This window comes from Tiliqua scincoides, chromosome 1, assembly GCF_035046505.1.
Source record: "Tiliqua scincoides isolate rTilSci1 chromosome 1, rTilSci1.hap2, whole genome shotgun sequence".
Lineage (NCBI taxonomy): Eukaryota > Metazoa > Chordata > Lepidosauria > Squamata > Scincidae > Tiliqua > Tiliqua scincoides.
Window position 1 is genome coordinate 282581550 of NC_089821.1, and position 23285 is coordinate 282604834.

A 23285-nucleotide genomic window follows, 5' to 3' on the forward strand; every position below is an offset into this window, starting at 1 on the left:
ACATTTGAATGGAACAAAACCTAGGGCCTGGGGCTGAGGCCACCTCATGAGTTCATGATAGAGGTAAGATTAGAATTGGGTAGTCTTGCAGCTCAGTCTCTTAGCCAAATTTGATCCCTGCAAGAAAGATTTGCATGCAGAAGCAGTTTCCATGAGCAGATTTCCTTACTGGATCATAAACCTTCGGTACACATTGGGTGCATGCTTGCATCCAGAACATGGTCCCACTGCTCAGGCTTCATTCAGACATACTGCAGCTCCCATTTAGACTACAAAGTGTGGATAAGGGTATAGCTTTTCATCCACATTGAAAAGAATGGAAATGCTCATCCCTACCTCTGGTTTCAGGTTATGCACCTTGTGAACAATATTCCACAATAGAGTGCAGATAGGAGAACCATGAACTGAGCAGCTGAAGGACAGTCCACAGAAAGGAAGCAGTATCTTCAGTGTGAGATATCCCACATCACATTGCTACTTATCTAGCAATCAAGAGTCAAACTAGGAGCACTAGGAAATTCTCCTGAAAAGGCCACCACAAAGAGAAAATAAGACTATGCTACTTCTATGCACAGTATCAATGAACTGGAATTTACTAGCCTCCCTTGCAAGAAAAGTAAATAAAACCTGCCAAGAGGCAGAACTTCCATTATATTACATAGTAAGAAAAAAAATGAATCTTTACAGGCAGGGGCTAAAATTGAGGATGGGATCCATTCAAACAGGTGAGTTAATCAACTCAACTTCCCCTGGAAAATTAAAATTTGAACTATATGAATTAGTGAGGCCAAGACACATCGCCGTGTATCTTCAGGGATCCAATGGTAGCCTTCTCCCTGAACTGTTTTTGATGACATTGAAATGGACAGGCAGCCTTTTCTTTCAGCATGTGAAATTCCTACAAGCTTTAGATACATCTGTTTCTGACCAACATTCCACCAAATATTCCTGTGTCTTTAGTGTGACAGTGTAGATTTTCTGACAGCCTTTCTGGAATGTACTGTACTCCCAGTTACATTGTGCTTTATTTCTTTCCCTTAATACATTATTGTTACATTAGAAACATGTATTACCCAACATTTCTAGATAGATCACTGCTAATAAGCATAAAGTGAAATATGAGACACCAGCAGCAAATATGGGACCTGCATAGCCACCTGCCACAAGATTAACAATCCATCCAATTTAGTTATTCTGGTTAACTGTACCTTCCATTTCCAGGGCTCCCAATGTTGCTAGTCTTGCAGCCTTCAGTCCAAAACCCAAATAACTAAGAAAAATGACAGATATTTATGAATTAAAATTTGTCTCCCACTCTATTCTATGAGCAGGACTAAGAGGACAATCCTATGCACATCTACTCAGACTGCATTCGATGGGGCTTACTCTGAGGAAAATGGGCATACAATTACAGCCTAAGTCAGTGGTTCCCAAATTGGTGAGTTGCGAACCACCAGCCTGGGAACCACGTGCCCCTGCCCCCTTAAGGGGTGGGGAGGGGGACGACAGTGATGCAATCCACAGGATCATGCAGCTGCCAGAAACAGAGTTTTTCCCACTTTCCTCCATCTGTACTGGCCTCTGGGGGATGCAGGGAGCCTCACAGATGTCTCTGCAGGGCTCCCCAAGCCTTAGAAAAGTTAAAAATAGCGATTGGAAACCCCTTCCAGTTTTCAATCAAAACCAGAAATGGTTTCTGATTGCTATTTTTAAACTTTCTAAGGCTTGGGAAGCCCTGCAGAGGCATCTGTGTGCTCTCCGCACCCCCAGAAAGCGAGCACAGGCAGAGGTAAGTGGGGAAAAAAAACACCTCTGTCCCCAGCAGTGGCACAGTCCTGGGGATTGTGTCAATGTCTTCTACCTACTCCTGCAAAGACTCAGTGGTTCCCAAACTTCTGAGAAGAAGTTTGGGAACCACTGACCTAAGTAGGACACTATTTTTTTAAACAGGAACCTAAATGGGCAGGAGGTCTGGTCTAGAGGGTTGAGCCTCCGTTTGCCTGAAGATAACATCCGAAGGTCGCCAGTTCGAGGCCACCGGCACCATGAATGGCGAGACCTTGAAGCAGCTGACAAGCCCAGCCAAGTTATTCCACCTGATGAAGGAGCTGCTTGTCAGCCTGCGTGGGAGGAATCTGGAGGCCAGAAAGTGATGACAGACCATAAAAGATCCAACTGAAATGTTGTGGTTCTTGAAAGACAGAACCTTCTTCAACTGTAAAAATCCCTATGGGGATGTAGAACAGCCTGCCCATGTAAACCGCCTTGAATTAAAGTCTGAGGAGAAATCTGACGACCAAGAAACATGGTATATAAATGCCTGTATTATTATTATTATTATTATTATTAAATAATACTTTGTTAAACAACCTCCCAACTATATAATCCCATCATGTAGGTCTTTACAATAATCCAAACTACACTTTCTAATAAAATGAGAATACAAATACAGGCATGTGCCACTTAACAACGGACCCTGTAACAACGGACCACATATATGTTGGTGGTCAAAGCACAAAAAAGAGGTTCTTAATGAGGCAATCAAGCCTCCTATAGCCTGCAGCAGAGTGTCTGTTTACACAACAAGGAGGCTCTTAATTCAAAGAGGCAGTCTACCTCCAGTAACCTGTACAGCCAGCAAGTGTCTGGCAGGGAGTGTCTATTTACACATCAAAGGCAGGAGATTGGGTGCAATGTTCGCTTAACAACCTAGTCGCATAACAACAGGGATAGGAGAACGTATCCCCATCGTTAAGTGATGCACACCTGTATTGGTATCTGGCATTTCACGACAAGTGTTTAGGTTTTTAAAATCATTCTGCAAACAGCAAATACTGCATGGGTTTTAAGACCATACAGTACAAACTATAAGATAAATGTTTCTTCTGACAGAATGAATACCCTGGAGAATCATGTGTAGAGCACCTTCTCGCTTACCTGTGCGTGTAAAGCTTATAAGTGCTGTTGAACATTTCAAATGAAGTTAGGAAATCCATAGGTGTTTGCTCCAAGGTTTCCTAAACATTTGGATAAAAAAAGAGGATTGTAATTTCATGAGAAAACTGGTTGCTGATTTTCAGATATATTGTGTCATGTGCACAGACCCAGTGCCACTGAAAAGAGAGGTGGCCTTGCCACAACTTGCCAAAATTATTTTTGCTGCTATTTGTAGCAGCACCCTCAATGTCATTTTCCACTTCAGGCCTAAAAAACAGTAAATGACAGAGCTATGCTAATCTAAGAAAAATTATCTGTGTGGCTCTAGCACCTTGCAAAAGCCTCAAATCACTAGGACCCTCATTGAGCAGCTATGGCAAGTATGACCATGACCTCCAATGGACATAGCTAGGCCAGGTGTGGGAGCCCTTTAAGAGGCCTAGCTAGGAGACAGAGAGGGAAAAGGAGAAGAGGCAGCACAGGGCAGACAGTGAGATGCTAAGTCAGTAGGAAAGAGGGATAGAAGCCCAAGTGAAGCCCAATTAGTGAAAAGTTCCATTATCTATGCCAATACAAGTCTTATGTATGTAAGTGAAAAGTTATTTATTCTCAGGGCGGAAAGCTTTTCCTTAGGCAGGGAAAGAGCTGCCCCCAGCAAGGAGAAGAGCATGTATTGCTCCCTACCCTGTGAGCAACCCTACCCTGTGAGAAGTGGTAGAGGTGGAGGGCTTTCTGCAACAGCCAGCAAGGCAGCCAGGCCAGAAGGCCCTTCTGGTCAAACTCATTCTTGTACTCCACGCCCTCCTTACTCTGACCCCCTTTAGAAGATCCATTTGACAACTGACCTGAGTGGTATAACTGCAGGATCTAACAGACTTTGAAGACATAGGGGCCAAGACCCAGTTATTGTTCTCCACTTCCCATCAGAGACCATAAACAATTTGTGAGCAGTTCCTTGGTGTTGGCTGCACATGCCCATCCATTGTGATATGGACCAGCCCTGTTTGGATGATCCTGAGGCAATATTCTCTAACGGTTCTGCTTGGCTATACAGACCCCTTAGGTTGTTGTGCTGCAGCATTTCTGGACACACAGCAATGACAACATACATCATTGCCAGACTACCAGAACCCAGAGTTCTGTGGAGCTTGGCTTTCCAGAGCTTTGAGCCATGTGGCCATATAGCTATACAGCTTAAAGGGAACAGTGTCCCAACGGGGCTAGAAGTACCACAGGGCTGGAAGTATGTCCACATAAATCTTGGGAGATATATAATGAATTGAGATAATCAGAACAGCTGCTTTACAGCAGTCAGGAAAAGATCTACTTCAATGAAAGCTGATAAAATATGGCTGCATTCATAGGTACTGCATAACGAAGGATGGTGTTGGAAACATCAGAACAATTTTAAGATACAGATACTACATAGATTTACTGTGTGCATTTTGGAATAGCAGTTTAAAGACCAGCAACATCAAATATGTACAATTTCACTTTCCCTCTTAAAAAAAACACGTTTGAGGAAGCCAAACACAATACAATTAAAGGTTCTGCAGCTTAGAACTAGTTGAAATAAAACACCAAATACTAGGAACACCTGCACCCTGTGACTAAAACCTTTAGCAAGCACAACAGACTGAGTTACATCCACATCTCACCTCTAGCTGTGGTAAGAATGTGATCTGGGTTGAGGCTCCTCCCAAGTCCAGAGTTCCCACTGTCTGCTTGTTCCGACCATACAGCTGCCCTGCAGATGACATAGCAGAGCTTTAGTACCTCATGTGCTTTCATAGCTCACATGTTGTTAAATCTTAACAGCCCTAGGTGGGTTTTAGCAGCAGAATCATTTGAATGCAGCTAAAGGGATACAAAGGGATAACACCCTGCTACCAGTGAATTGCACCTCAACAGTTAATGGAACAGACTTTAAGAAAACCTTAAAACTGATTTGCACAACAACAGTTACCTGTCAAGAAGTTCACAGTGATCCAGGCTAGAATACCTGCATGAAAGAAGAAAGAGTCACAGAAAGTCCCTCTTTTTCAGCCCTCAAATGCAATCAATAAAGATGTTATCCCATCTCTGATTCTAAGGCATCACCTATGCTTGTTCCAGGAGAATCTCCTTTAATTCTTTGCTCAGTTTTCTAATATGTTCTTGAACCTTTCCCCCCTTCCTCAACCTTCATTGTTGTTTTTCCATCTGAGACTTTGATAACACAGGCCAACACACATTTTGCTTCCTTAAATGTTACACCAATTCCTGGGTATATTTGGGGTGCTGATTCCAAAAATGGCATCAGTTTTTCCCTATCACATCTAGTTTTGGAGATACAGTATAGCCCAGTGGTTTTCAGACTCTTGCGGAGAGTGCTTGCAGGGGTGGGGGGGAGGCAGCAGGGGCAAGTGGAAGGCAGCGGCGCAATCCCCAGGATCGCACCACTCAGGGGGCTGCAGGGGCTTGGGTGCACTTACCCAAGCCTCCTACAGCCTCCCCAGGGTGCGGGGAGTCCCGTACGAACCTTTGGCAGGGCTCCCTGCAGCAGCGAATGTAAAAGCGGAGCAACTGCGCCCCGCCTCCGCTAAAGTGGGAGCGCGATCACTCCTCTTTCACTTTCACTGCCGTGGGGAGCCCTGCCAAAGGTTCGCACCGGGCTCCCCGCACCCCGGGGATGCTGCAGGAGGCTTGGGTAAGCGCACCCAAGCCCCTGCAGCCCCCCTGAGGATCCCCAGGATCGTGCCGCTGCCTCCTCCCTGCCCCCAGGCTGCCCCCACCCCTTAAGGGGGCAGAGGCCGGGGCCCACAGGCTGGGGTGTCGCGATGCCCCAGTTTGAAAAGCCCTGGTATAGCCTCATTAGAGAATGGTTCAAGCAGCTTCATCATGACGAAGCCTAACCATGGCTTCCTCATGAGGAAGCTGCTTGAACCATTCACTAATGAGGCTATACTATATCTCCAAAACTACACTTGATAGGGCAAAACGGATGCCATTTTTGGAATCCGCACACCAAATTCATATCAAACCACCATAAAGTTTGGGAAAAACTTTTCTGACCCTCAATTTTGTAGGCCTGTGTAGTTTTTACCCCCTTAAAAAATATTCAAGACCCCATATCTCGTATCTTCCATCAATCTTTTGAGGTACCTTTGATAGGATTATTGCACTATTTTTACTCAAACCAACTCTAAAGGCTACTCTTCACATCTCACTGGTTAGGCACTAGTTCACTCAGCCAAATTAGCATGGCAAATATGAGGGTTGAGGGGATCCAGGCTGAGTTTGCCACCCTATACAATTGTTTGCAATCTCAGCCCATATTCAGTGGGCATCACAAAATTATGTAAGGGGAGCTGGATAGCTTGATAAATGTAGTCTGTGTTACAAGCAGTCCATGTGATGAAACACAAAGTTCTTGATGTGTTAGATTCCACATTGTTAAATTTTATGCATGCACTCAACATGTCAGTTTGGTGGTTTGAGTTTGTCTGTAACTGTTCTAATTGCAAACTCTGCAAGGGAGACAACATGTCTACTTGCCACTATTTTTCATCTGGTAGCATCACCAGTAAGCAGTCACTTTGCTTTCCTATACATATGGAATCCCAACACCTTGTAGAAAACTTTAAATATCTTTTTTGGATCTCATAGGATACGGTCATTTTTAACACCTTCAAAACAGCACCATATTTTACCTTTGGTCCACAGCTAAACTACGTAATGATGTGCTGATGTAATGAGCACATCTTCTTTGACTTCCATAGTTATTTCCCCCCACTTTTCCTATACTTTCCTCCCTCCCAGGACCCACCTTCATAAGATCCATCCATGATGCTAACGCTATTATTAGGAACTAGGAAGGGTGACTCCTCAAAGACCATCCTGACCTGCGGAAAAGAAAAACCAACTTAATGTCCTAGAACTTGGAGTAATGCAAAGAAGGGGGTGTGCAGGTGCCACAGCCTTACTTTCCACTGCCTTGTAGAAGAGTAACAGCACAATCCTATCATGTGCTGGAACAGGCAGGCCAGGAGGCCTGCACTGTATCCAGAGCAAAATAGGGGCCGGAAGTGGCTCAGCCAGAGGTAAGGGAAAACTCTTCCCCTTACCCCCGGGTAAGCCCCCGCAGCCCCAATGAGTCTCCTCCAGTGGTGGCATAAGTCTGAGGAGCTCTGTGCCGCTCAGGAATGGGGACTATGGGGACTAGGATCCGGTGTGCCTGCCGGGTCTGAGCCCCGCCTCCCGCTCTCCACTCGCTTGCCTCACGACTGCTCTACCCCCACCCAGGGGAACATCTCCCTCCCCAGACCCAAGCCATCCGATCAAGGTCAGCGTGGAGGCCGAACTCAGTCTCTATAGGCCAGCGTGTGTCCCTGCACCAGCCCAGCCGACTGTCCTGGGGCAGCAAAAGGGACTTGCGCTGGCCCAAGGGCGCCTTAGGATTGCCCTAAGGCAAGAAAGGTACAAGATAACTACTTTTAACTCAACCTCCAGATACCAGAAGTGAAACAGAGTCAACTCCTGGATTACTGATAATACCACCTGGGTCAAGGCACAACTATACTGATGGCAGCTGTAGCCTGGTATAGCCCTCAAAATTCTAAAATACCTATTTCATGGCAGCAAAAAGCACAGAGGCAGGCACTCAAAAAGGCCATTAAGGAAGTCCCCATTTTTGAACAAGGATACCAACTTCTACACAACCCAACAGTACCTCTGAGAGCAGAGCTTGGGCTTTGTGTTCTGCTAGAAGCCGCAGACCAGCTGTGGCTTTCAGTACTACTGGGGTCCTATTCCAGTGGCTGGTCGGCACAGCTTCTTTGGCCATCTCCAGCAATTCTCTGACAGTTTCAGCACCCTAAAGATTAATATAAACAAAGACATCAACATTTCAATAGCATAGAGCAAAGTACCAGTTGGCAAGCTTCCTTCAAAGCCCTTTATTTAACTCATTATGTAACATTCCTGGATTTAAAGTCTGCCTTTGACTCTATTGATAGGGACAGACTCTGGGAAAAACTTGAGAAGAGGACATGACAAAAGATTATTAGAATTAATTCGTGTCCTCCACCTAAACACTTCCTGTCAAGTGAAATTATCCCCACAAGGTGACCTTTCAGCTCCAATCCCGATCAACAAGGGGGTCAAGCAGGGTTGTGTGCTGGCACCCATTTTGTTCATCCTTTTCATCAATGATTTGGCCCCCTTCTTAACCAAGTTTGACACGCATTGCCCCAAACTGGGATCGGTGGACATCCCTTTACTTTTGTATGCTGACAACATGGCTCTGATCTCACGTACAAAAATAGGCTTACGAAGACTGGTCAAAGCCTGCATTGAATATTTTACAACAAACTCTTTGCAGTTAAATTATGAAAAGTCTAAAATTGTGGTTTTTGGGAACTCATGGAAACTACAATCTTGGTTTTTCAGTGGAAAATTAATACAGCAGGTCAAGGAATTCCAGTAACTTGGTCTTCGATTTCATTACAAGCATTCCTGGTCCTCTCATCGATCAATTGCAATTAATTCATCCAAACCAGTGGTTCAAGCCATAACTCGCTTTTTCTTCTCCTGGGGCAACCAGTTTGTACCAGCTGCTTTACAAGCTTTCAATGCTAAAGTCATACCACAAATTTTATATGGCATCCCAGTATGGATGCCGGCCTTAAATAACACAATTGAAAGGGTTCAATCTAAATTTCTTTACAAAATTCTCGGCTTACCGCATTGCGTTCCCTACGCAGCACTCTGCCTGGAATCATGTCAACATAGACTGGAGTTACATGCATGGTCCAGTTTTTTTAAAATACTGGGCCAATGTCTTTTTCAGGGCTGATCACAATTTGCTGCCAAAGGGGCTGTTGACTGATTCAACGTTAACTTCTTGCATAGTACTATTTTTTAAAAAAACTCAATAGATGGGCCTTGAGGCCGATCTACAAGGGGCCCCCTCTCCTGAGGTTATCACCAGGCTTTTGAAAACCAGACTACATGATATAGAAAGGCAAGAAATTCTAGGCACAGCCCGGAAAAAATGTTCCCCTTTGAACTTTCAACTTAAAATTACAAGTGGTCAACAACCAAAATATCTGTCCCTCCTAATGCACCCCCTGGAGAGAAGGGCCTTTACCTTGGCACGTTGTAATGTGACCCCCTCTAATGACTTACATGGCATATTCAGAGACGCCTCCTGGGAAGACAGTTTATGTAGTTGCAATTTAGGCGAAGTAGAATCATCCATACACATTATGTTGCACTGTCCCAGATATCAAGCGCTAAGACAGCAATTTCTCTCTCCCCTGCTCAATGCTAAAACAGGGCATTCTGAGAACACTATAATTCAATTCCTTCTAGCAGGTGACGTAGAGCATACAATCCTCTCAGTCACACAGTTCCTAAATTTGAGTAATCTGAATCAAGCCAAGCTTTCTGTTCCAAGCAATCACTGAGTAGATTACATCTTGGCAATATCCGTAGAGTAACTGATTGTTTTCTGTCTTTTAAATAATTCATGTGCGTATGTAAAATGTAATGTATGTTTGCATCTGTGTGTACACGTAGGTGTGCACATATACATATATTTGTGTACTGCTTAGGTTTCTATTCTCTCTACAGTTTCTGTACAGAGTCTTCATCCATTAAATGTTTATGCCTAATAAAGGTTTTGTTGACTGTTGTTGACTGATTTAACTCATGTGAGGGCTGCTGCTGTGGAAGTACTGTACTGTACTCCTCACAAAGCCTTCAATTCCCATAGGCTGCTTCACCTTCCTTTCTTCCTGTCTGGAAAATAGTTTCTGTGCTGGTTCAGAACAGTGAAAAACAGCTTCGGTTTTTCCCTGCTTGGGTGGTGGGTTTTTCACAACTTGCTGTTTTTCCCATTCCAAGAGGGGGAAAAATAGCTCAGTTTCTTGTGCTGCCTGTGCCAAAATTAGCAGAGAGGTATCAGAGCTCCTGGTGGGCAGGACTGTTTTTTTCCAGCAATGCCCCAAAAGTTGCTTTAAGTTGCATTGTGAGAGGGAAAATGATAGCCCTCCACAAAAACATGATGGCCCCAATTGGAATCTGCCATCCTTCCTCCCCTCCCCCCCCATGCCCTGGAGATCAATGAAACATGCAAGGTATTGTGGGGGGGGGGGCATGGAAGCAGCTACATAGTTAAAAGGAATACCACCCTAGGGTATGCCTTCCAGGGCTGCCCCCTTACTTGTACCCCTCAAAATATGACTGGAGCTATGCTCCAGTCTTATCCAGAGGGTGTTCGGAGCTCTCCAGAAGACCTTAGAACAGGGGTGCCCAAACCCTGGCCCGGAGGCCACTTGTGGCCCTTGGAGGCTCCTAATTCGGCCCACAGGAAGCCCCCAGTCTCCAATGAGCCTCTGGCACTCCAGAGACTTGCGGGAGCCCATGCTGGCCCCATGCAACTGCTCTCAGTATGAGGATGACTGTTGGACCTCTCACCTGAGCTGTGGGACAAGGTCTCCCTCCACGCCTTACTGTTTCATGTCTGATGAAACAGTGACAGTGAAGGAAAGGCTGGCCTTGCTTTGTGCAAGGCCTTTTATAGGCCTTGAGCTACTGCAAGACCTTCATTCATTCATATAAGTTCCTTCTCTAATATATTCATTTATGTAAATTTACTCAAATTTAAAATGTTAATTCTTTTCTTCCCCTGGCCCCAGACACAGTGTCAGAGAGATGATGTGGCCCTCCTGTCAAAATGTTTTGACACCCCACCTTAGAACATCACTTCCAGTTTTCCAGAACGTAAGCCCTGCCAACACCAATTACAAAAATGAATAGGGTTAATAAACAACCTGAATGATTCATATGTTCAGTTTCTTTGACTCTCATAGAGAGTTTCATTTAGAAATGAATAAAAATTGAACTGAACGGACCCAATTCTGATTAAATTTTTTATTTGTAGCAAAATGTATGCATACCTGAATGAGAATAAAGTGCTTATTTCTGGCCATGACCAGCTTAATAATGTAACTTCCTCCTTAATGACATCACTTTTGGCCCTAGGTGTTAGGCCGTTTTAAAAAGTGTGTTGAGCGTTAAAAAAGTTTGGAACCACTGGGCTAGACATTAGGAAGAATTTGATTGTAAGAGCTGTCTGATACTGGAACATTCTACCTCATGCAGTTGTAGACAGTCCCTCTTTGGAGGTTTCCAAGAAGATGCTGGATGACCACCTGTCATGGAAAACGTAGCCCCTGCACTGAGCAAGGGGCTGAACTAGATTACCTCCAAAGGCCTCCAGTTCTAACATTCTGTGAAATCCATCTGAATATCTTACCTTCCCAGGTTGATCAGCATAAGCTGAGAGACCAGGTTTGACTGATTCAAAGATTTCCCCTTCTAACTCAGGAGACTTTTCTGCAAAAATTAAATAAAGCTGGTTTTATGACAATCTGTATTTTCAGATAGGAAGTGCTAAAACTATTGAAAATACAAAGGAAGTACTGTATATAGAACCCTTATAAATGTAACCAACATTTTTGTAACCTATGTATAGCATGTGGATCAAGATTAATATTTTTTGCCATATTAAATACCAAGGGTGTATAATTGAAAAGTCTTGACATAACAAGCTTTAGGACTTTGATGATTCAGCCGAGTCTTTTTCAGGGATTAAACTTCACAATTGAAGTTCTCCCCTTGTCTTTTGGAGTACACTTTTTAGAACACAGCATTTGATTTCTTGGGGGTGGAGATGATGCACAGATGAAATTTCAACACCATTTTATGAAAGGAAACCCTAAACCCTGCAAATCCAAATGTGAAAACAATTACTGGAACAATAAAGGACACACATGAAATGGGACACAGCATGCTGATCTGGGAAAGGTGAAACAGCTGAAAGTGTTATCAAACTTTTTCTGTAATGTGAACCTTCTTTACTTTTCTAATCCTGCATCTTACACATAGAGGCATAATACATTTTAAAAAAAACACTTCCTCTGTATACCGAATGCAGTTTAAAAAAACCATATTCGTGTTTTCCATAGTTAACGGATACCATTCCAATAATGACTTTGTTCTCTTTGTTAGAGAACAACAAGACAAAGGCAGAGTAGGAGAAGAAATTGCGAAAGGTAGCGTGATGGGATGTGATAGACGGTTTGGCATAATGAGAGGATGCGGGGACAAAGGAGCAAATAAGCAGCCCATCCTGGGGCATTCCGTGTACAAATGCTTTTATGCGAATGCCCGAAGTCTACGAGCAAAGGTGGGAGAACTGGAATGTCTGGTGACAAGGGAAAACATTGACATAGTGGGCATAACGGAAACCTGGTGGAATGCGGAGAATCAGTGGGATACCGCAATCCCGGGCTATAAACTCTACAGGAGGGACAGGCAGGGGCGTGTTGGAGGTGGGGTGGCCGTTTATGTTAAGGAAGGGATAGAATCCAGCAAAGTAGAGATTGAAGGTGGGTCCGACTCCACCGTAGAATCTCTGTGGGTTAAATTACCAGGCCTGTGCAGCGATGTAATACTGGGGGCGTGCTAGCGTCCTCCAGACCAGAAATCGGATGGGGACCTTGAAATGAGGAAACAGATCAGGGAGGTGACAAGGAGGGACAGGGTTGTAATCATGGGGGACTTCAATTATCCTCATATTGACTGGATCAATTTGTGTTCTGGTCATGATAAGGAAACCGGATTTCTTGACGTGCTAAATGACTGTGGCTTAGATCAGCTAGTCACGGAGCCCACCAGAGGACAGGTGACTCTGGATTTAATATTGTGCGGTACGCAGGACCTGGTTAGAGATGTAAACGTTACTGAGCCATTGGGGAACAGTGATCATGCTGCGATCCGTTTTGACGTGCACGTTGGGGGAAGAATACCAGGCAAATCTCTAACAAAAACCCTTGACTTCCGACGGGTGGCCTTCCCTCAAATGAGGAGGCTGGTTAGAAGGAGGTTGAAAGGGAGGGTAAAAAGAGTCCAATCTCTCCAGAGTGCATGGAGGCTGCTTAAAACAACAGTAATAGAGGCCAGCAGAGGTGTATACCGCAAAGAAAGAAGGGTTCCACCAAATCCAGGAGGGTGCCCGCATGGCTAACAAGCCAAGTTAGAGAGGCTGTGAAGGGCAAGGAAGCTTCCTTCCGTAAATGGAAGTCTTGCCCTAATGAGGAGAATAAAAAGGAACATAAACTGTGGCAAAAGAAATGTAAGAAGGTGATACTGGAGGCCAAGCGAGACTATGAGGAACGCATGGCCAGCAACATTAAGGGGAATAATAAAAGCGTCTTCAAATATGTTAGAAGCAGGAAACCCGCCAGAGAAGCAGTTGGCCCTCTGGATGGTGAGGGAGGGAAAGGGGAGATAAAAGAAGAATTAAATGAGTTCTTTGCATCTGTCTTCACGGCAGAAGAACTCGGGCAGATACCGCTGCCCGAACGGCCCCTCCTGACCGAGGAATTAAGTCAGATAGAGGTTAAAAGAGAAGATGTTTCAGACCTCATTGATAAATTAAAGATCAATAAGTCACCGGGCCCTGATGGCATCCACCCAAGAGTTATTAAGGAATTGAAGAATGAAGTTGCAGACCTCTTGACTAAGGTATGCAACTTGTCCCTCAAAACGGCCATGGTGCCAGAAGATTGGAGGATAGCAAATGTCATGCCTATTTTTAAAAAGGGAAAGAGGGGGGACCCGGGAAACTATAGGCCGGTCAGCCTAACATCCATACTGGGTAAGATGGTGGAATGCCTCATCAAAGATAGGATCTCAAAACACATAGACGAACAGGCCTTGCTGAGGGAGAGTCAGCATGACTTCTGTAAGGGTAAGTCTTGCCTCACGAACCTTATAGAATTATTTGAAAAGGTCAACAGGCATGTGGATGCGGGAGAACACGTGGACATCATATATCTGGACTTTCAGAAGGCGTTTGACACGGTCCCTCACCAAAGACTACTGAAAAAACTCCACAGTCAGGGAATTAGAGGACAGGTCCTCTCGTAGATTGAGAACTGGTTGGAGGCCAGGAAGCAGAGAGTGGGTGTCAATGGGCAATTTTCACAATGGAGAGAGGTGAAAAGCGGTGTGCCCCAAGGATCTGTCCTGGGACCGGTGCTTTTCAACCTCTTCATAAATGACCTGGAGACAGGGTTGAGCAGTGAAGTGGCTAAGTTTGCAGACGACACCAAACTTTTCCGAGTGGTGAAGACCAGAAGTGATTGTGAGGAGCTCCAGAAGGATCTCTCCAGACTGGCAGAATGGGCAGCAAAATGGCAGATGCGCTTCAATGTCAGTAAGTGTAAAGTCATGCACATTGGGGCAAAAAATCAAAACTTTAGATATAGGTTGATGGGTTCTGAGCTGTCTGTGACAGATCAGGAGAGAGATCTTGGGGTGGTGGTGGACAGGTCGATGAAAGTGTCGGCCCAATGTGCGGTGGCAGTGAAGAAGGCCAATTCTATGCTTGGGATCATTAGGAAGGGTATTGAGAACAAAATGGCTAGTATTATAATGCTGTTGTACAAATCAATGGTAAGGCCACACCTGGAGTATTGTGTCCAGTTCTGGTCACAGCATCTCAAAAAAGACATAGTGGAAATGGAAAAGGTGCAAAAGAGAGCGACTAAGATGATTACGGGGCTGGGGCACCTTCCTTATGAGGAAAGGCTGCGGTGTTTGGGCCTCTTCAGCCTAGAAAAGAGACGCCTGAGGGGGGACATGATTGAGACATACAAAATTATGCAGGGGATGGACAGAGTGGATAGGGAGATGCTCTTTACACTCTCACATAATACCAGAACCAGGGGACATCCACTAAAATTGAGTGTTGGGCGGGTTAGGACAGACAAAAGAAAATATTTCTTTACTCAGCGTGTGGTCGGTCTGTGGAGCTCCTTGCCACAGGATGTGGTGATGGTGTCTAGCCTAGACGCCTTTAAAAGGGGATTGGACAAGTTTCTGGAGGAAAAATCCATTATGGGGTACAAGCCATGATGTGTATGTGCAACCTCCTGATTTTAGAAATGGGTTATGTCAGAATGCCAGATGCAAGGGAGGGCACCAGGATGAGGTCTCTTGTTATCTGGTGTGCTCCCTGGGGCATTTGGTGGGCCGCTGTGAGATACAGGAAGCTGGACTAGATGGGCCTATGGCCTGATCCAGTGGGGCTGTTCTTATGTTCTTATGACTTCAGGATCAATTTATTTTACAAGTTCATCTAACAGGTGGCACAGAGCTAAGCCTCACACTACTTTCTGACTTTGAAAAGCTCAGCGAAAAAGGCTTTGATATTCTGCAAGAACACTAATCAGTCTTGCCCCTTATAGTGCAAGCCTATGCATATTTGCTCAGAAGTAAACCCCACTAAATTCAATGTCAGTGTGAATAGGATTTAAGTCTTAGGACACAATCCTAAGGAGGTTTGGCAAGAGGCAGGAGGTTTGCTCTAGAGGGTAGAGCCTCCGTTAGCCTGAAGATAACATCAGAAGGTTGCCAGTTCGCGGACACTGGCAGCTCCCTGAACAGCTGAGAATGGTGAGACCTTGAAGCAGCTGACAAGCCGAGCTGAGTGATTCCACCTGCTCTTGGTGTGAGCAAGAAGTGTCTTGGCTGCCCTCCCTGTGAGAGATGGAGCTGCTTGTCAGCCTGCATGGGAGAACTGGAGGCCAGAAGTGAGACCAAACCAGGAAGATCCATTCTGAAATGTTGTTGGTTTCTTGAAAGAGAGAACCCTTATGATTGTAAAAATCCTCTTGAGGGATTTAGAAATGCCTGTCTGCCTATGTAAACCACCTTGAATAAAGTCAGTGGAGTAATCCGATGACCAAAAAGGCGGTATAAAAATACCGAGTTATTATTATCATCCTAACTTGTGCCGGAACAGGCAGGCCGACTGCCTGACTGGGGTGCAACTCAGAATAAGAGGATTTTATTCCCCTTACTCCATGTTGCATGCAAGCCAGCCCTATGGGGCTACTCGGAACTGCGCCTGTGACTTTGTGAGCAGCAACCTGCAGCCAAGTAGCTATTGGGGATTAGGATCTGGCCTGCACTGCTATGGCCGTCCCACCCACATCCCAGGCCTGACCCATCTCCCATCTTTCCCTGCCCCAAAAGCCCCTCCCCACCTCCATTCTGCCCTCCAGCCACCTTTTCCAGCCCACTGTGCCAGCCTGCCCACGCTGGCACAAACATACCTTCTCTGGGCACTGGTCTGGCACTGCTAGGCCATTGCACATCCTTGTGCTGGCCTAGCCTACTCCTGAGTAGCCGCGAAGGTGCTTTACAGCACACTCGTGACACTCAGGACCCTGTGCAAGTAACTTGTACCAGCTTGGGGGTGGGTTGGTTGGATTGCTCTGCCCAACTGGTAATCGTGTTAAATTGGCAAGATAATTAGGATCAAACGAGACATTCCTGTAAGACATTCCAATTAAGATTAAACGAGACATTCTTTTTACCCAAGAGCAGCCAGATTGAGGACCCCATAGATTGGAATTGTAGGGGAGGTGAGAGTTTAGTTCTCTGTCTCTGCCATGGTCTCACTCCAGATCTTCTCCCAGCTGCCATTTGCCATAAGAGCTTTTTCCAAGGCAAATAACTGCAGCAATACCCTCTGATCTAGATTAGGACTGTGACTATGTGGAAAGCACCTCCCTCCACTCCATTGTGGTGCTGGTCCATAGGGATCCTGAATTCAGTTACAGGTCATACCTCATTATTCACTGGGGTTCTGTTCTTGAACCCTCAGTGGATTAAAAAAAAAAATCAGTGGATACCAAATCAGTGGAAAAACCTATTTACCTGTTTCTTACTCTATACCAGGGGTGCCCAAACTCCAGCCCTGGGGCCACTTGCAGCCCTTGAGGACTCCCAATCCAGCCCTCAGGGAGCCCCTAGTCTCCAATGAGCCTCTGTCCCTCTGGAGACTTGCTGAAGCCTGTGCTGGCCTGATGCAACTGCTCTCAGCGTGACAGCCAACTGTTCGACCTCTTGTGTGAGCTGTGGGACGAGGGCTCCCTCCACTGCTTGCTGTTTCACATCTGTGATGCAGCATCGGCAGCAAAGGAAAGGCTGGCCTTGCTTTGTGCAAAGGCTTTTATAGGCCTTGAGCTATTGCAAGACCTTCATTTATTCACATTCCATCTTTAATATATTCATTTATGTAAATTTATTCAAATTTGAAATGTAAATTAATTTTTTTTCCTGCACCCTCCCCCCGACACAGTGTCAGAAAGATGATGTGGCGCCCTCCTGCCCAAAAGTTTGGACATCCCTGCACTATACCCATGCATTCTGGGGCGACAATAGAGGAGCAAGAAACCCAGCAATGGGTCTTTAAAGCTATCTTTAGAAGCTGAGAAGCTTGCAACCAGTGCAGTTTAACAGCACGAAAGTAGGAAATTGGATTTTGGTGCTCTTTTCCCTTGTTACAAGGCATTTAAAGGTGGACCCCAATATCAGTGGTGAGTCATATCAGTAGATGCTAAATCAGTGGCTAATGAGGCAGGACCTGTATTACTCACTCAGTAGAAAACAAACACACTAGCCTGAATCTTGTTCTTTAAGAAATGTCTCATTTGACTTTTTAAACAGTGCAACTGAATGACAACAAATTTATCTAAGAAGAGAAGGATACTTGTACAAAATGGTAAAAAATGAATGAAAACAGAACTCAAAAAAGACAAAAGCTACGAAGATAGGGGCTTATGAATTCCCAACACAAACAGCCCAATCCTATGCATTCTCAATGGGACCTACTCCCAGTGGTGTGCATAAGATTGCAGCCTAAGAAAATCAAATTCTCAGAACTAAAGTTTACAGGCCAGTTGCTCAAACAACTTCATCAATCTTTGGAAGACATACAGGGTGATTATTATTAGGATTAATCAAGATTGTTTGCAACATACTTGTAACTATTTCTTAACAAATACATGTGCTGATGAGAATCTTATCACATGATCTTACCTGGGCTTCTCTGTACAAATGTGTAGATATGAATGCGGGTTCCTGTGCTTCCTGCATCAAACATAATGCCATAAAAAGTTTCCATACTGGAGTTAGCTGGACACACTTTAGGTGGGAAGAGGTCGTGAAACCACATCTCCATGTTTGGATGGGAAACAATGCAGTAAATGGAGGAAAGTGCAAATACAGCAATGGCTGTGACCCAGCAAAGTGCCATTGTGCTTGACAGCCTCAGGTAGCAGCTGTAGAAATCAGGACTCACAGAGCTGCAGAAGCTCCTGGAGACAAAGATATGAACCAACAGCCTCATTTGTTAAACCAGAAGCTTTCCAACACAGAACCCTCCCACAGTATGAAAAGCTGGCCCTCCCACTGAGATAGACACAACCCACCACATTTCACGCTACAAACGGACTTTGCTAATTCTCACTGTTAAAGGTTAGCCCTTTTAAACCCATGAAGCACAGTTGCATTCTGAAGGCCAAACACATGTGAGTGAGTGAGTGAGTTGCAGCAAAGGTGGGGGACTTTAACCCCTTCTATTCTGCCATAGACCTGAACTGGATTTGGGCTTCACATATGTACTATTTGCCCTGGAAAAACAGGCTCATTGGAAACTCCCCCCCCCCCCAAAAGGAATGAGCAGGGACCTGATCTGGATCAGGTGTATGGGGGTAAGGTTGAAGACCACATGCATGCTGTTTACAGGGGAAAAAAAGCACATCAGGGCCAATAACATGACAGAATATGATTCTAGTTTGGCCCTAAGATTCTGTACCATTTCTTTCTATAAACATGCAAACTTTCCCTCCCTACCAAGTCAGGGATGTACAGCTTCAAGATAATTTCCTAAAAACATCAAACTCTGAATGAATGCATGAACATGAATATATTACTTCTGCTAAACTGTGATCAGGTCAATACTTCTGTGCCCAACTGTCATACTAGGAAGGGTCTGCCAGGCGCAGAACACAGATGTCGTTCACAACAACAGACAATGAGAATTTCATCACCAATTGATGGCAGCTGCTAAGAAAGCTCAGTATACAGGAAGGATAAGAGACATGCCACTCCAAGTGGTACCACAGCTACCAACAGAATTACATATTGTTGTTAGAACAGCTGAACAGAAAGGCATATTTATAACACAATCCTATGCATGTCTACTCAGAACAAGTCCCACTGAGCTCTATAGAACTCACTTCCAGGTAACTGTGCACAGGATTGCAATCTTAGCTGCCATTTTCAAGCTTTGTACCCAGTTTACTTTTTAGAACCATTGTTATTTTGTTCATTAATTTTCACTTCCAAATCAAATGCAAATAATGTTTCATTTGAACTTCCCCATTAGACTGGTGCTTTTTCCAAGAGTACCACAAGAAAGTAACAGGAAAATAGATACATACACACAAACACATAATTCATACTCAATTCCAGCTACCCGCCTCAGGGAAAAGTCTAGATCTTATTCTGCACAGAGCAGTGAATTAATAAAAATTATGCTGGAACAAAAAAGTCAAGAAGGAGCATTTAAAAGAGATGATCATTCCCTGGCAATGTGCATTACCATCGCAGCAGGCAAAAGTTGCTGCTGTTTATTTTGAAAGTACCTAGGTAGTGCTGAGTCAGGGCCTTAGATCACATGCTGGTTTATCTTCATGAACACAAACCAAACAAATTTGGTGATCAAATTCATTTCTTCCTCCGCTTAACATCCCTAGTCTGTTGCACCAATTTGTTTTATCCCATGAAATAGCCTACTTTTCCCCATATTCACAGACACTTGATTTAACTGCTCAGCAGACCCTTGTCTATTCCTAGTTCTGGTATGATTCAACTAATTGCTAAGAAGCTTCAAAGCTTACCTTATGCATTAGCCTTTCAGCATGAAATGATCTAAGGGCAAGTACAACCAGCTTACGGATTCTATCTCTCCACCTATGTGTAATCAGTACCTGTATTTGGCATCTGAATTCAATATCTGTGAATGGTTCACCTGCTCCTGCAACCATCCTCCTACTTCTGTGTCAATTTGCTACCCCTTCCCTCCCTTTCAGAAACCTCATCTGCCCTCTGCCTTTTGTTCTCTATTTCAGTTTCTGATCCTGATGGGTCAACTTTATGTCTATTTACAACATGTTGAAACAAATTTTAGATCTCCCATAGTAGCAATGCCCCTTCCTTACTTAGATTCAAATCAGTAAGTGGTGACTCAAGAGCAGCAGAACCTGTTTCCGAAGATTAAGAACATCATGCTGTTGATGTAATGAAGAATCCATAAGTCTTAGGACTCTTCCCACCCATTTACAACTGTGCTGGGTGACACACAGCACCTAACAGCCCAATCTTACCTAAATCCCCATGCAGTGATGCAGAGGCGCCAGCATGGCTCCTGCTGTATCCTGTGGGGAATTTTTGGCTGCCTGAGGTCTTCTGGGTGTTAAGAGGACATTTGTCCTCTTGCCCTGGGGTAAGTCCAAGCAGCTGCTATGGTAAGCCCTAAAGAAAGCCCCAGCAGCCTCTCTATCTCTGGCGCAAGTCCACATTGACCCAGGAAAGTGAATCAGGCAGGGGGTGAGGATTTGGGTTGTGCCACCACCGTCGCCAATCCTGCCCTCCACTAGGTCTTATCCTTCCTCCTTCCTGCCCCCATTCGCTGCCCCACTTGTTCACTCAGAAAAGTACCAGAGAGTGTACTGGGATTTCATAACACGCAAAACATTGAATACTGAAAGCTTAGCATAAACCGTAGAAATGGTTGAAGGTGAGCTAGCAAAGGTTATAAAGATAAAATCTAGCTTGGAAAATCTAGGATTAGGCTGAAAGGATATGATGATATTTCTAGGCATATAATTTAACTCTCTGATACATCCCTGTCTGTGTCTTTCACTACTTCTACTCTCAGGGTCCAATCCTATTCAACTTTCCAGCAATAATTCAGCCATGCCAATTGGGTATGCATAGCATCTGGGGGGAAGCAGTCACATGGGCCTCCTCAAGGTAAGGGGACATTTGTTCCCTGACCTCGGGGTTCCACCAGTACTAGAAAGTTGGATAGAACTGTGGCCTCAGCCTTCCAAAGATTTCAGGCTACTTCAAGGGACTCCTCTCTCTTTGTGTCTCTCCCCCCTCCCCATGCCTGCAACTGTCTTCCTGGGTACTACATGTACACCTTACTGTACTCCTTACCTCCCTTACTTCCTTCAAATTTCACATTTTCCATGAGGCCTAACTCCATTTCACTAACTCCACATTACTATAACCAACCTTAAGTATGAGTAATGGAAATAAGTGCATAGTCTTCCCTGCCTTTATTTTTCCTTCATCAAATTTTAGATTGCAGCCCCATGTGTTCTGTACATCAATGGCACTAGAAACAGACATACATATTAAATCTTGCCACCATGACCTTCTCTGTTATAATCTGATAGCAGTCATGATCATCATATAGTCAATGAAAGATTTGTAATTTAGGCAATTTTTTCTCTACCCCAAAGTTCTCCCAAAATCTATTTAACTAGTCAGGCAGCTGCGTCAGAAACCACTACATCTACACTTACCTCTTTTCAGTTTCAGCTGCTGCTAAAAGATCCAGCTATTAATCAAGCAAGCAAGAAAGCTGCTTGTTAAATTTCAAGCCAATCACTCTCTGTGAACCTGGGTTTATAAGTTATCTAATGCAAACAAGAAACTACGTTCAGTTCTGGATTTTATCCGTGCCAGGAAAGTACAAGGGGCATACTTCAGGCAGGTAAAAGCTGCACTGAAAATGATTCCTGGATCAGAAAATCATTTACCAAGATGAATGTTAAAGTGGAGTGCCCAAGGATTGGTCTTGGCACCAATGCTTTTCAACTTGCTCATAAATGACCTGGAGTCAAGGATAAGCTGCAAAGTTGCCAAGTTTGCAGAGGACACCAAACTTTTCCAAGTGATGAAGACCAGAAGAGCTCCAAAAGGATTTCTCCAAACTGGGGAATGCAAAGCAAAAAGGCAGACGCCCTTCAAAGTAACTAAGTGTAAAGAAATGCACATGGACCAAAAAAAATCAAAACTTCACATATACACTAATGGTTTCTGAGCTGTCTATGATGGATCAGGAGAAAGATCTTGGGGTCAGCGAAGAAGGACATTTTCATGCTCAGGATTATGAAAAAAGGGATTGAGAATAAAATGGCCAATATTATAAAGCCATTGTATGAAGGCCACATCTGGATGTGTAAGGCCACATCTGGAATGCTGGGTCCTGGAAGCCATATCTCAAAAAGGACATAGTGGAACTAGAAAAAGGGCAGGAGTGAGTGACCAAAGCAATTAGTGGGCTGGCACACCTCCCTTATGAGGAAAGGCTACAGTATTTGGGGCTCTTTAGAAAAAAGATGCATGGGGAGACATGATTAAGACGTACAAAATTATTTGTTCTTTTCCCTCTCGCATAACACCAGAACCAGAACCAGGGAACCAGGGAACATCCACTGAATGCAAGTGTCAGGAGAGTTAGAACAGATAAAAGAAAATACTTCTTTACCCAGTGTGTAATTAATCTGTGGAACTCCTTGACACAGGATAGAACCTAGCCTAGATGCCTTTAAAAGGGGATTGGACAGATTTATGGAGGAAAATCCATCACAGGTTACAAGCCATGATGGAACTAGATGGGTCATACATGATGGGTATGTGCAAGCTCCTAGTTTTAGAAATAGGCTGTCTCTGAATGCCAGATTCAAGGGAGTTACAACAGGATACAGGTATATTGTTGTCTTGTGCCCTGAGGCATCTGGGGGGCACCAGATTCCCTGAAGGAACTATGAGATACAGGAAGCTGGACTAGATGGGGCCTTGGGCTGATCCAGCAGGGCTTTTCTTATGTTCTTATTATTATTAAACAAAATCACAAGAAGTCAACATGACTAGGGGAAAAAGGCTTTGCATGTTTGATTCACTTTCTTATGATGACATGGCTGATAGTGCACAACAGCCCAATCCTATGCATGTCTTCTCAGAAGTAAGCCCCATTATACTCAATAGGGCCTACTACCAGGTAAGAGTGGATAGGACTTAATTGTACAGCAGAATTCAGCAATGAGAACATAAGAACAGCCCCACTGGATCAGGCCATAGGCCCATCTAGTCCAGCTTCCTGTATCTCACAGCGGCCCACCAAACGCCCCAGGGAGCACACCAGATAACAAGAGACCTCATTCTGGTGCCCTCCCCTACATCTGGCATTCTGACTTAACCCATTTCTAAAATCAGGAGGTTGCGCATACACATAATGGCTTGTACCCCATAATGGATTTTTCCTCCAGAAACTCATCCAATCCCCTTTTAAAGGCGTCTAGGCTAGACGCCAGCACCACATCCTGTGGCAAGGAGTTCCACAGACCGACCACACGCTGAGTAAA

General features: G+C 44.5%; 1 protein-coding gene across 3 annotated transcripts in view; it reads right to left on the reverse strand.

Annotated features, from left to right (window-relative positions):
* The window catches only part of ENTPD5 (ectonucleoside triphosphate diphosphohydrolase 5 (inactive)), a 36665-nt gene that overhangs the window by 11282 nt on the left and 2098 nt on the right, over positions 1 to 23285 (reverse strand). For all 3 annotated transcript variants that reach the window (XM_066612043.1, XM_066612042.1, XM_066612041.1), the window contains exons 2-9: positions 17881 to 18158; positions 11240 to 11319; positions 7649 to 7792; positions 6746 to 6821; positions 4904 to 4939; positions 4596 to 4684; positions 2938 to 3017; positions 1209 to 1270 (exon numbers count right to left, since the gene is read on the reverse strand). In XM_066612043.1, coding sequence (XP_066468140.1) covers positions 1209 to 1270; positions 2938 to 3017; positions 4596 to 4684; positions 4904 to 4939; positions 6746 to 6821; positions 7649 to 7792; positions 11240 to 11319; positions 17881 to 18097 — 784 coding nt within the window. In that variant the 5' untranslated portion in view covers positions 18098 to 18158. The remainder of the gene's footprint in view (positions 1 to 1208; positions 1271 to 2937; positions 3018 to 4595; positions 4685 to 4903; positions 4940 to 6745; positions 6822 to 7648; positions 7793 to 11239; positions 11320 to 17880; positions 18159 to 23285) is intronic.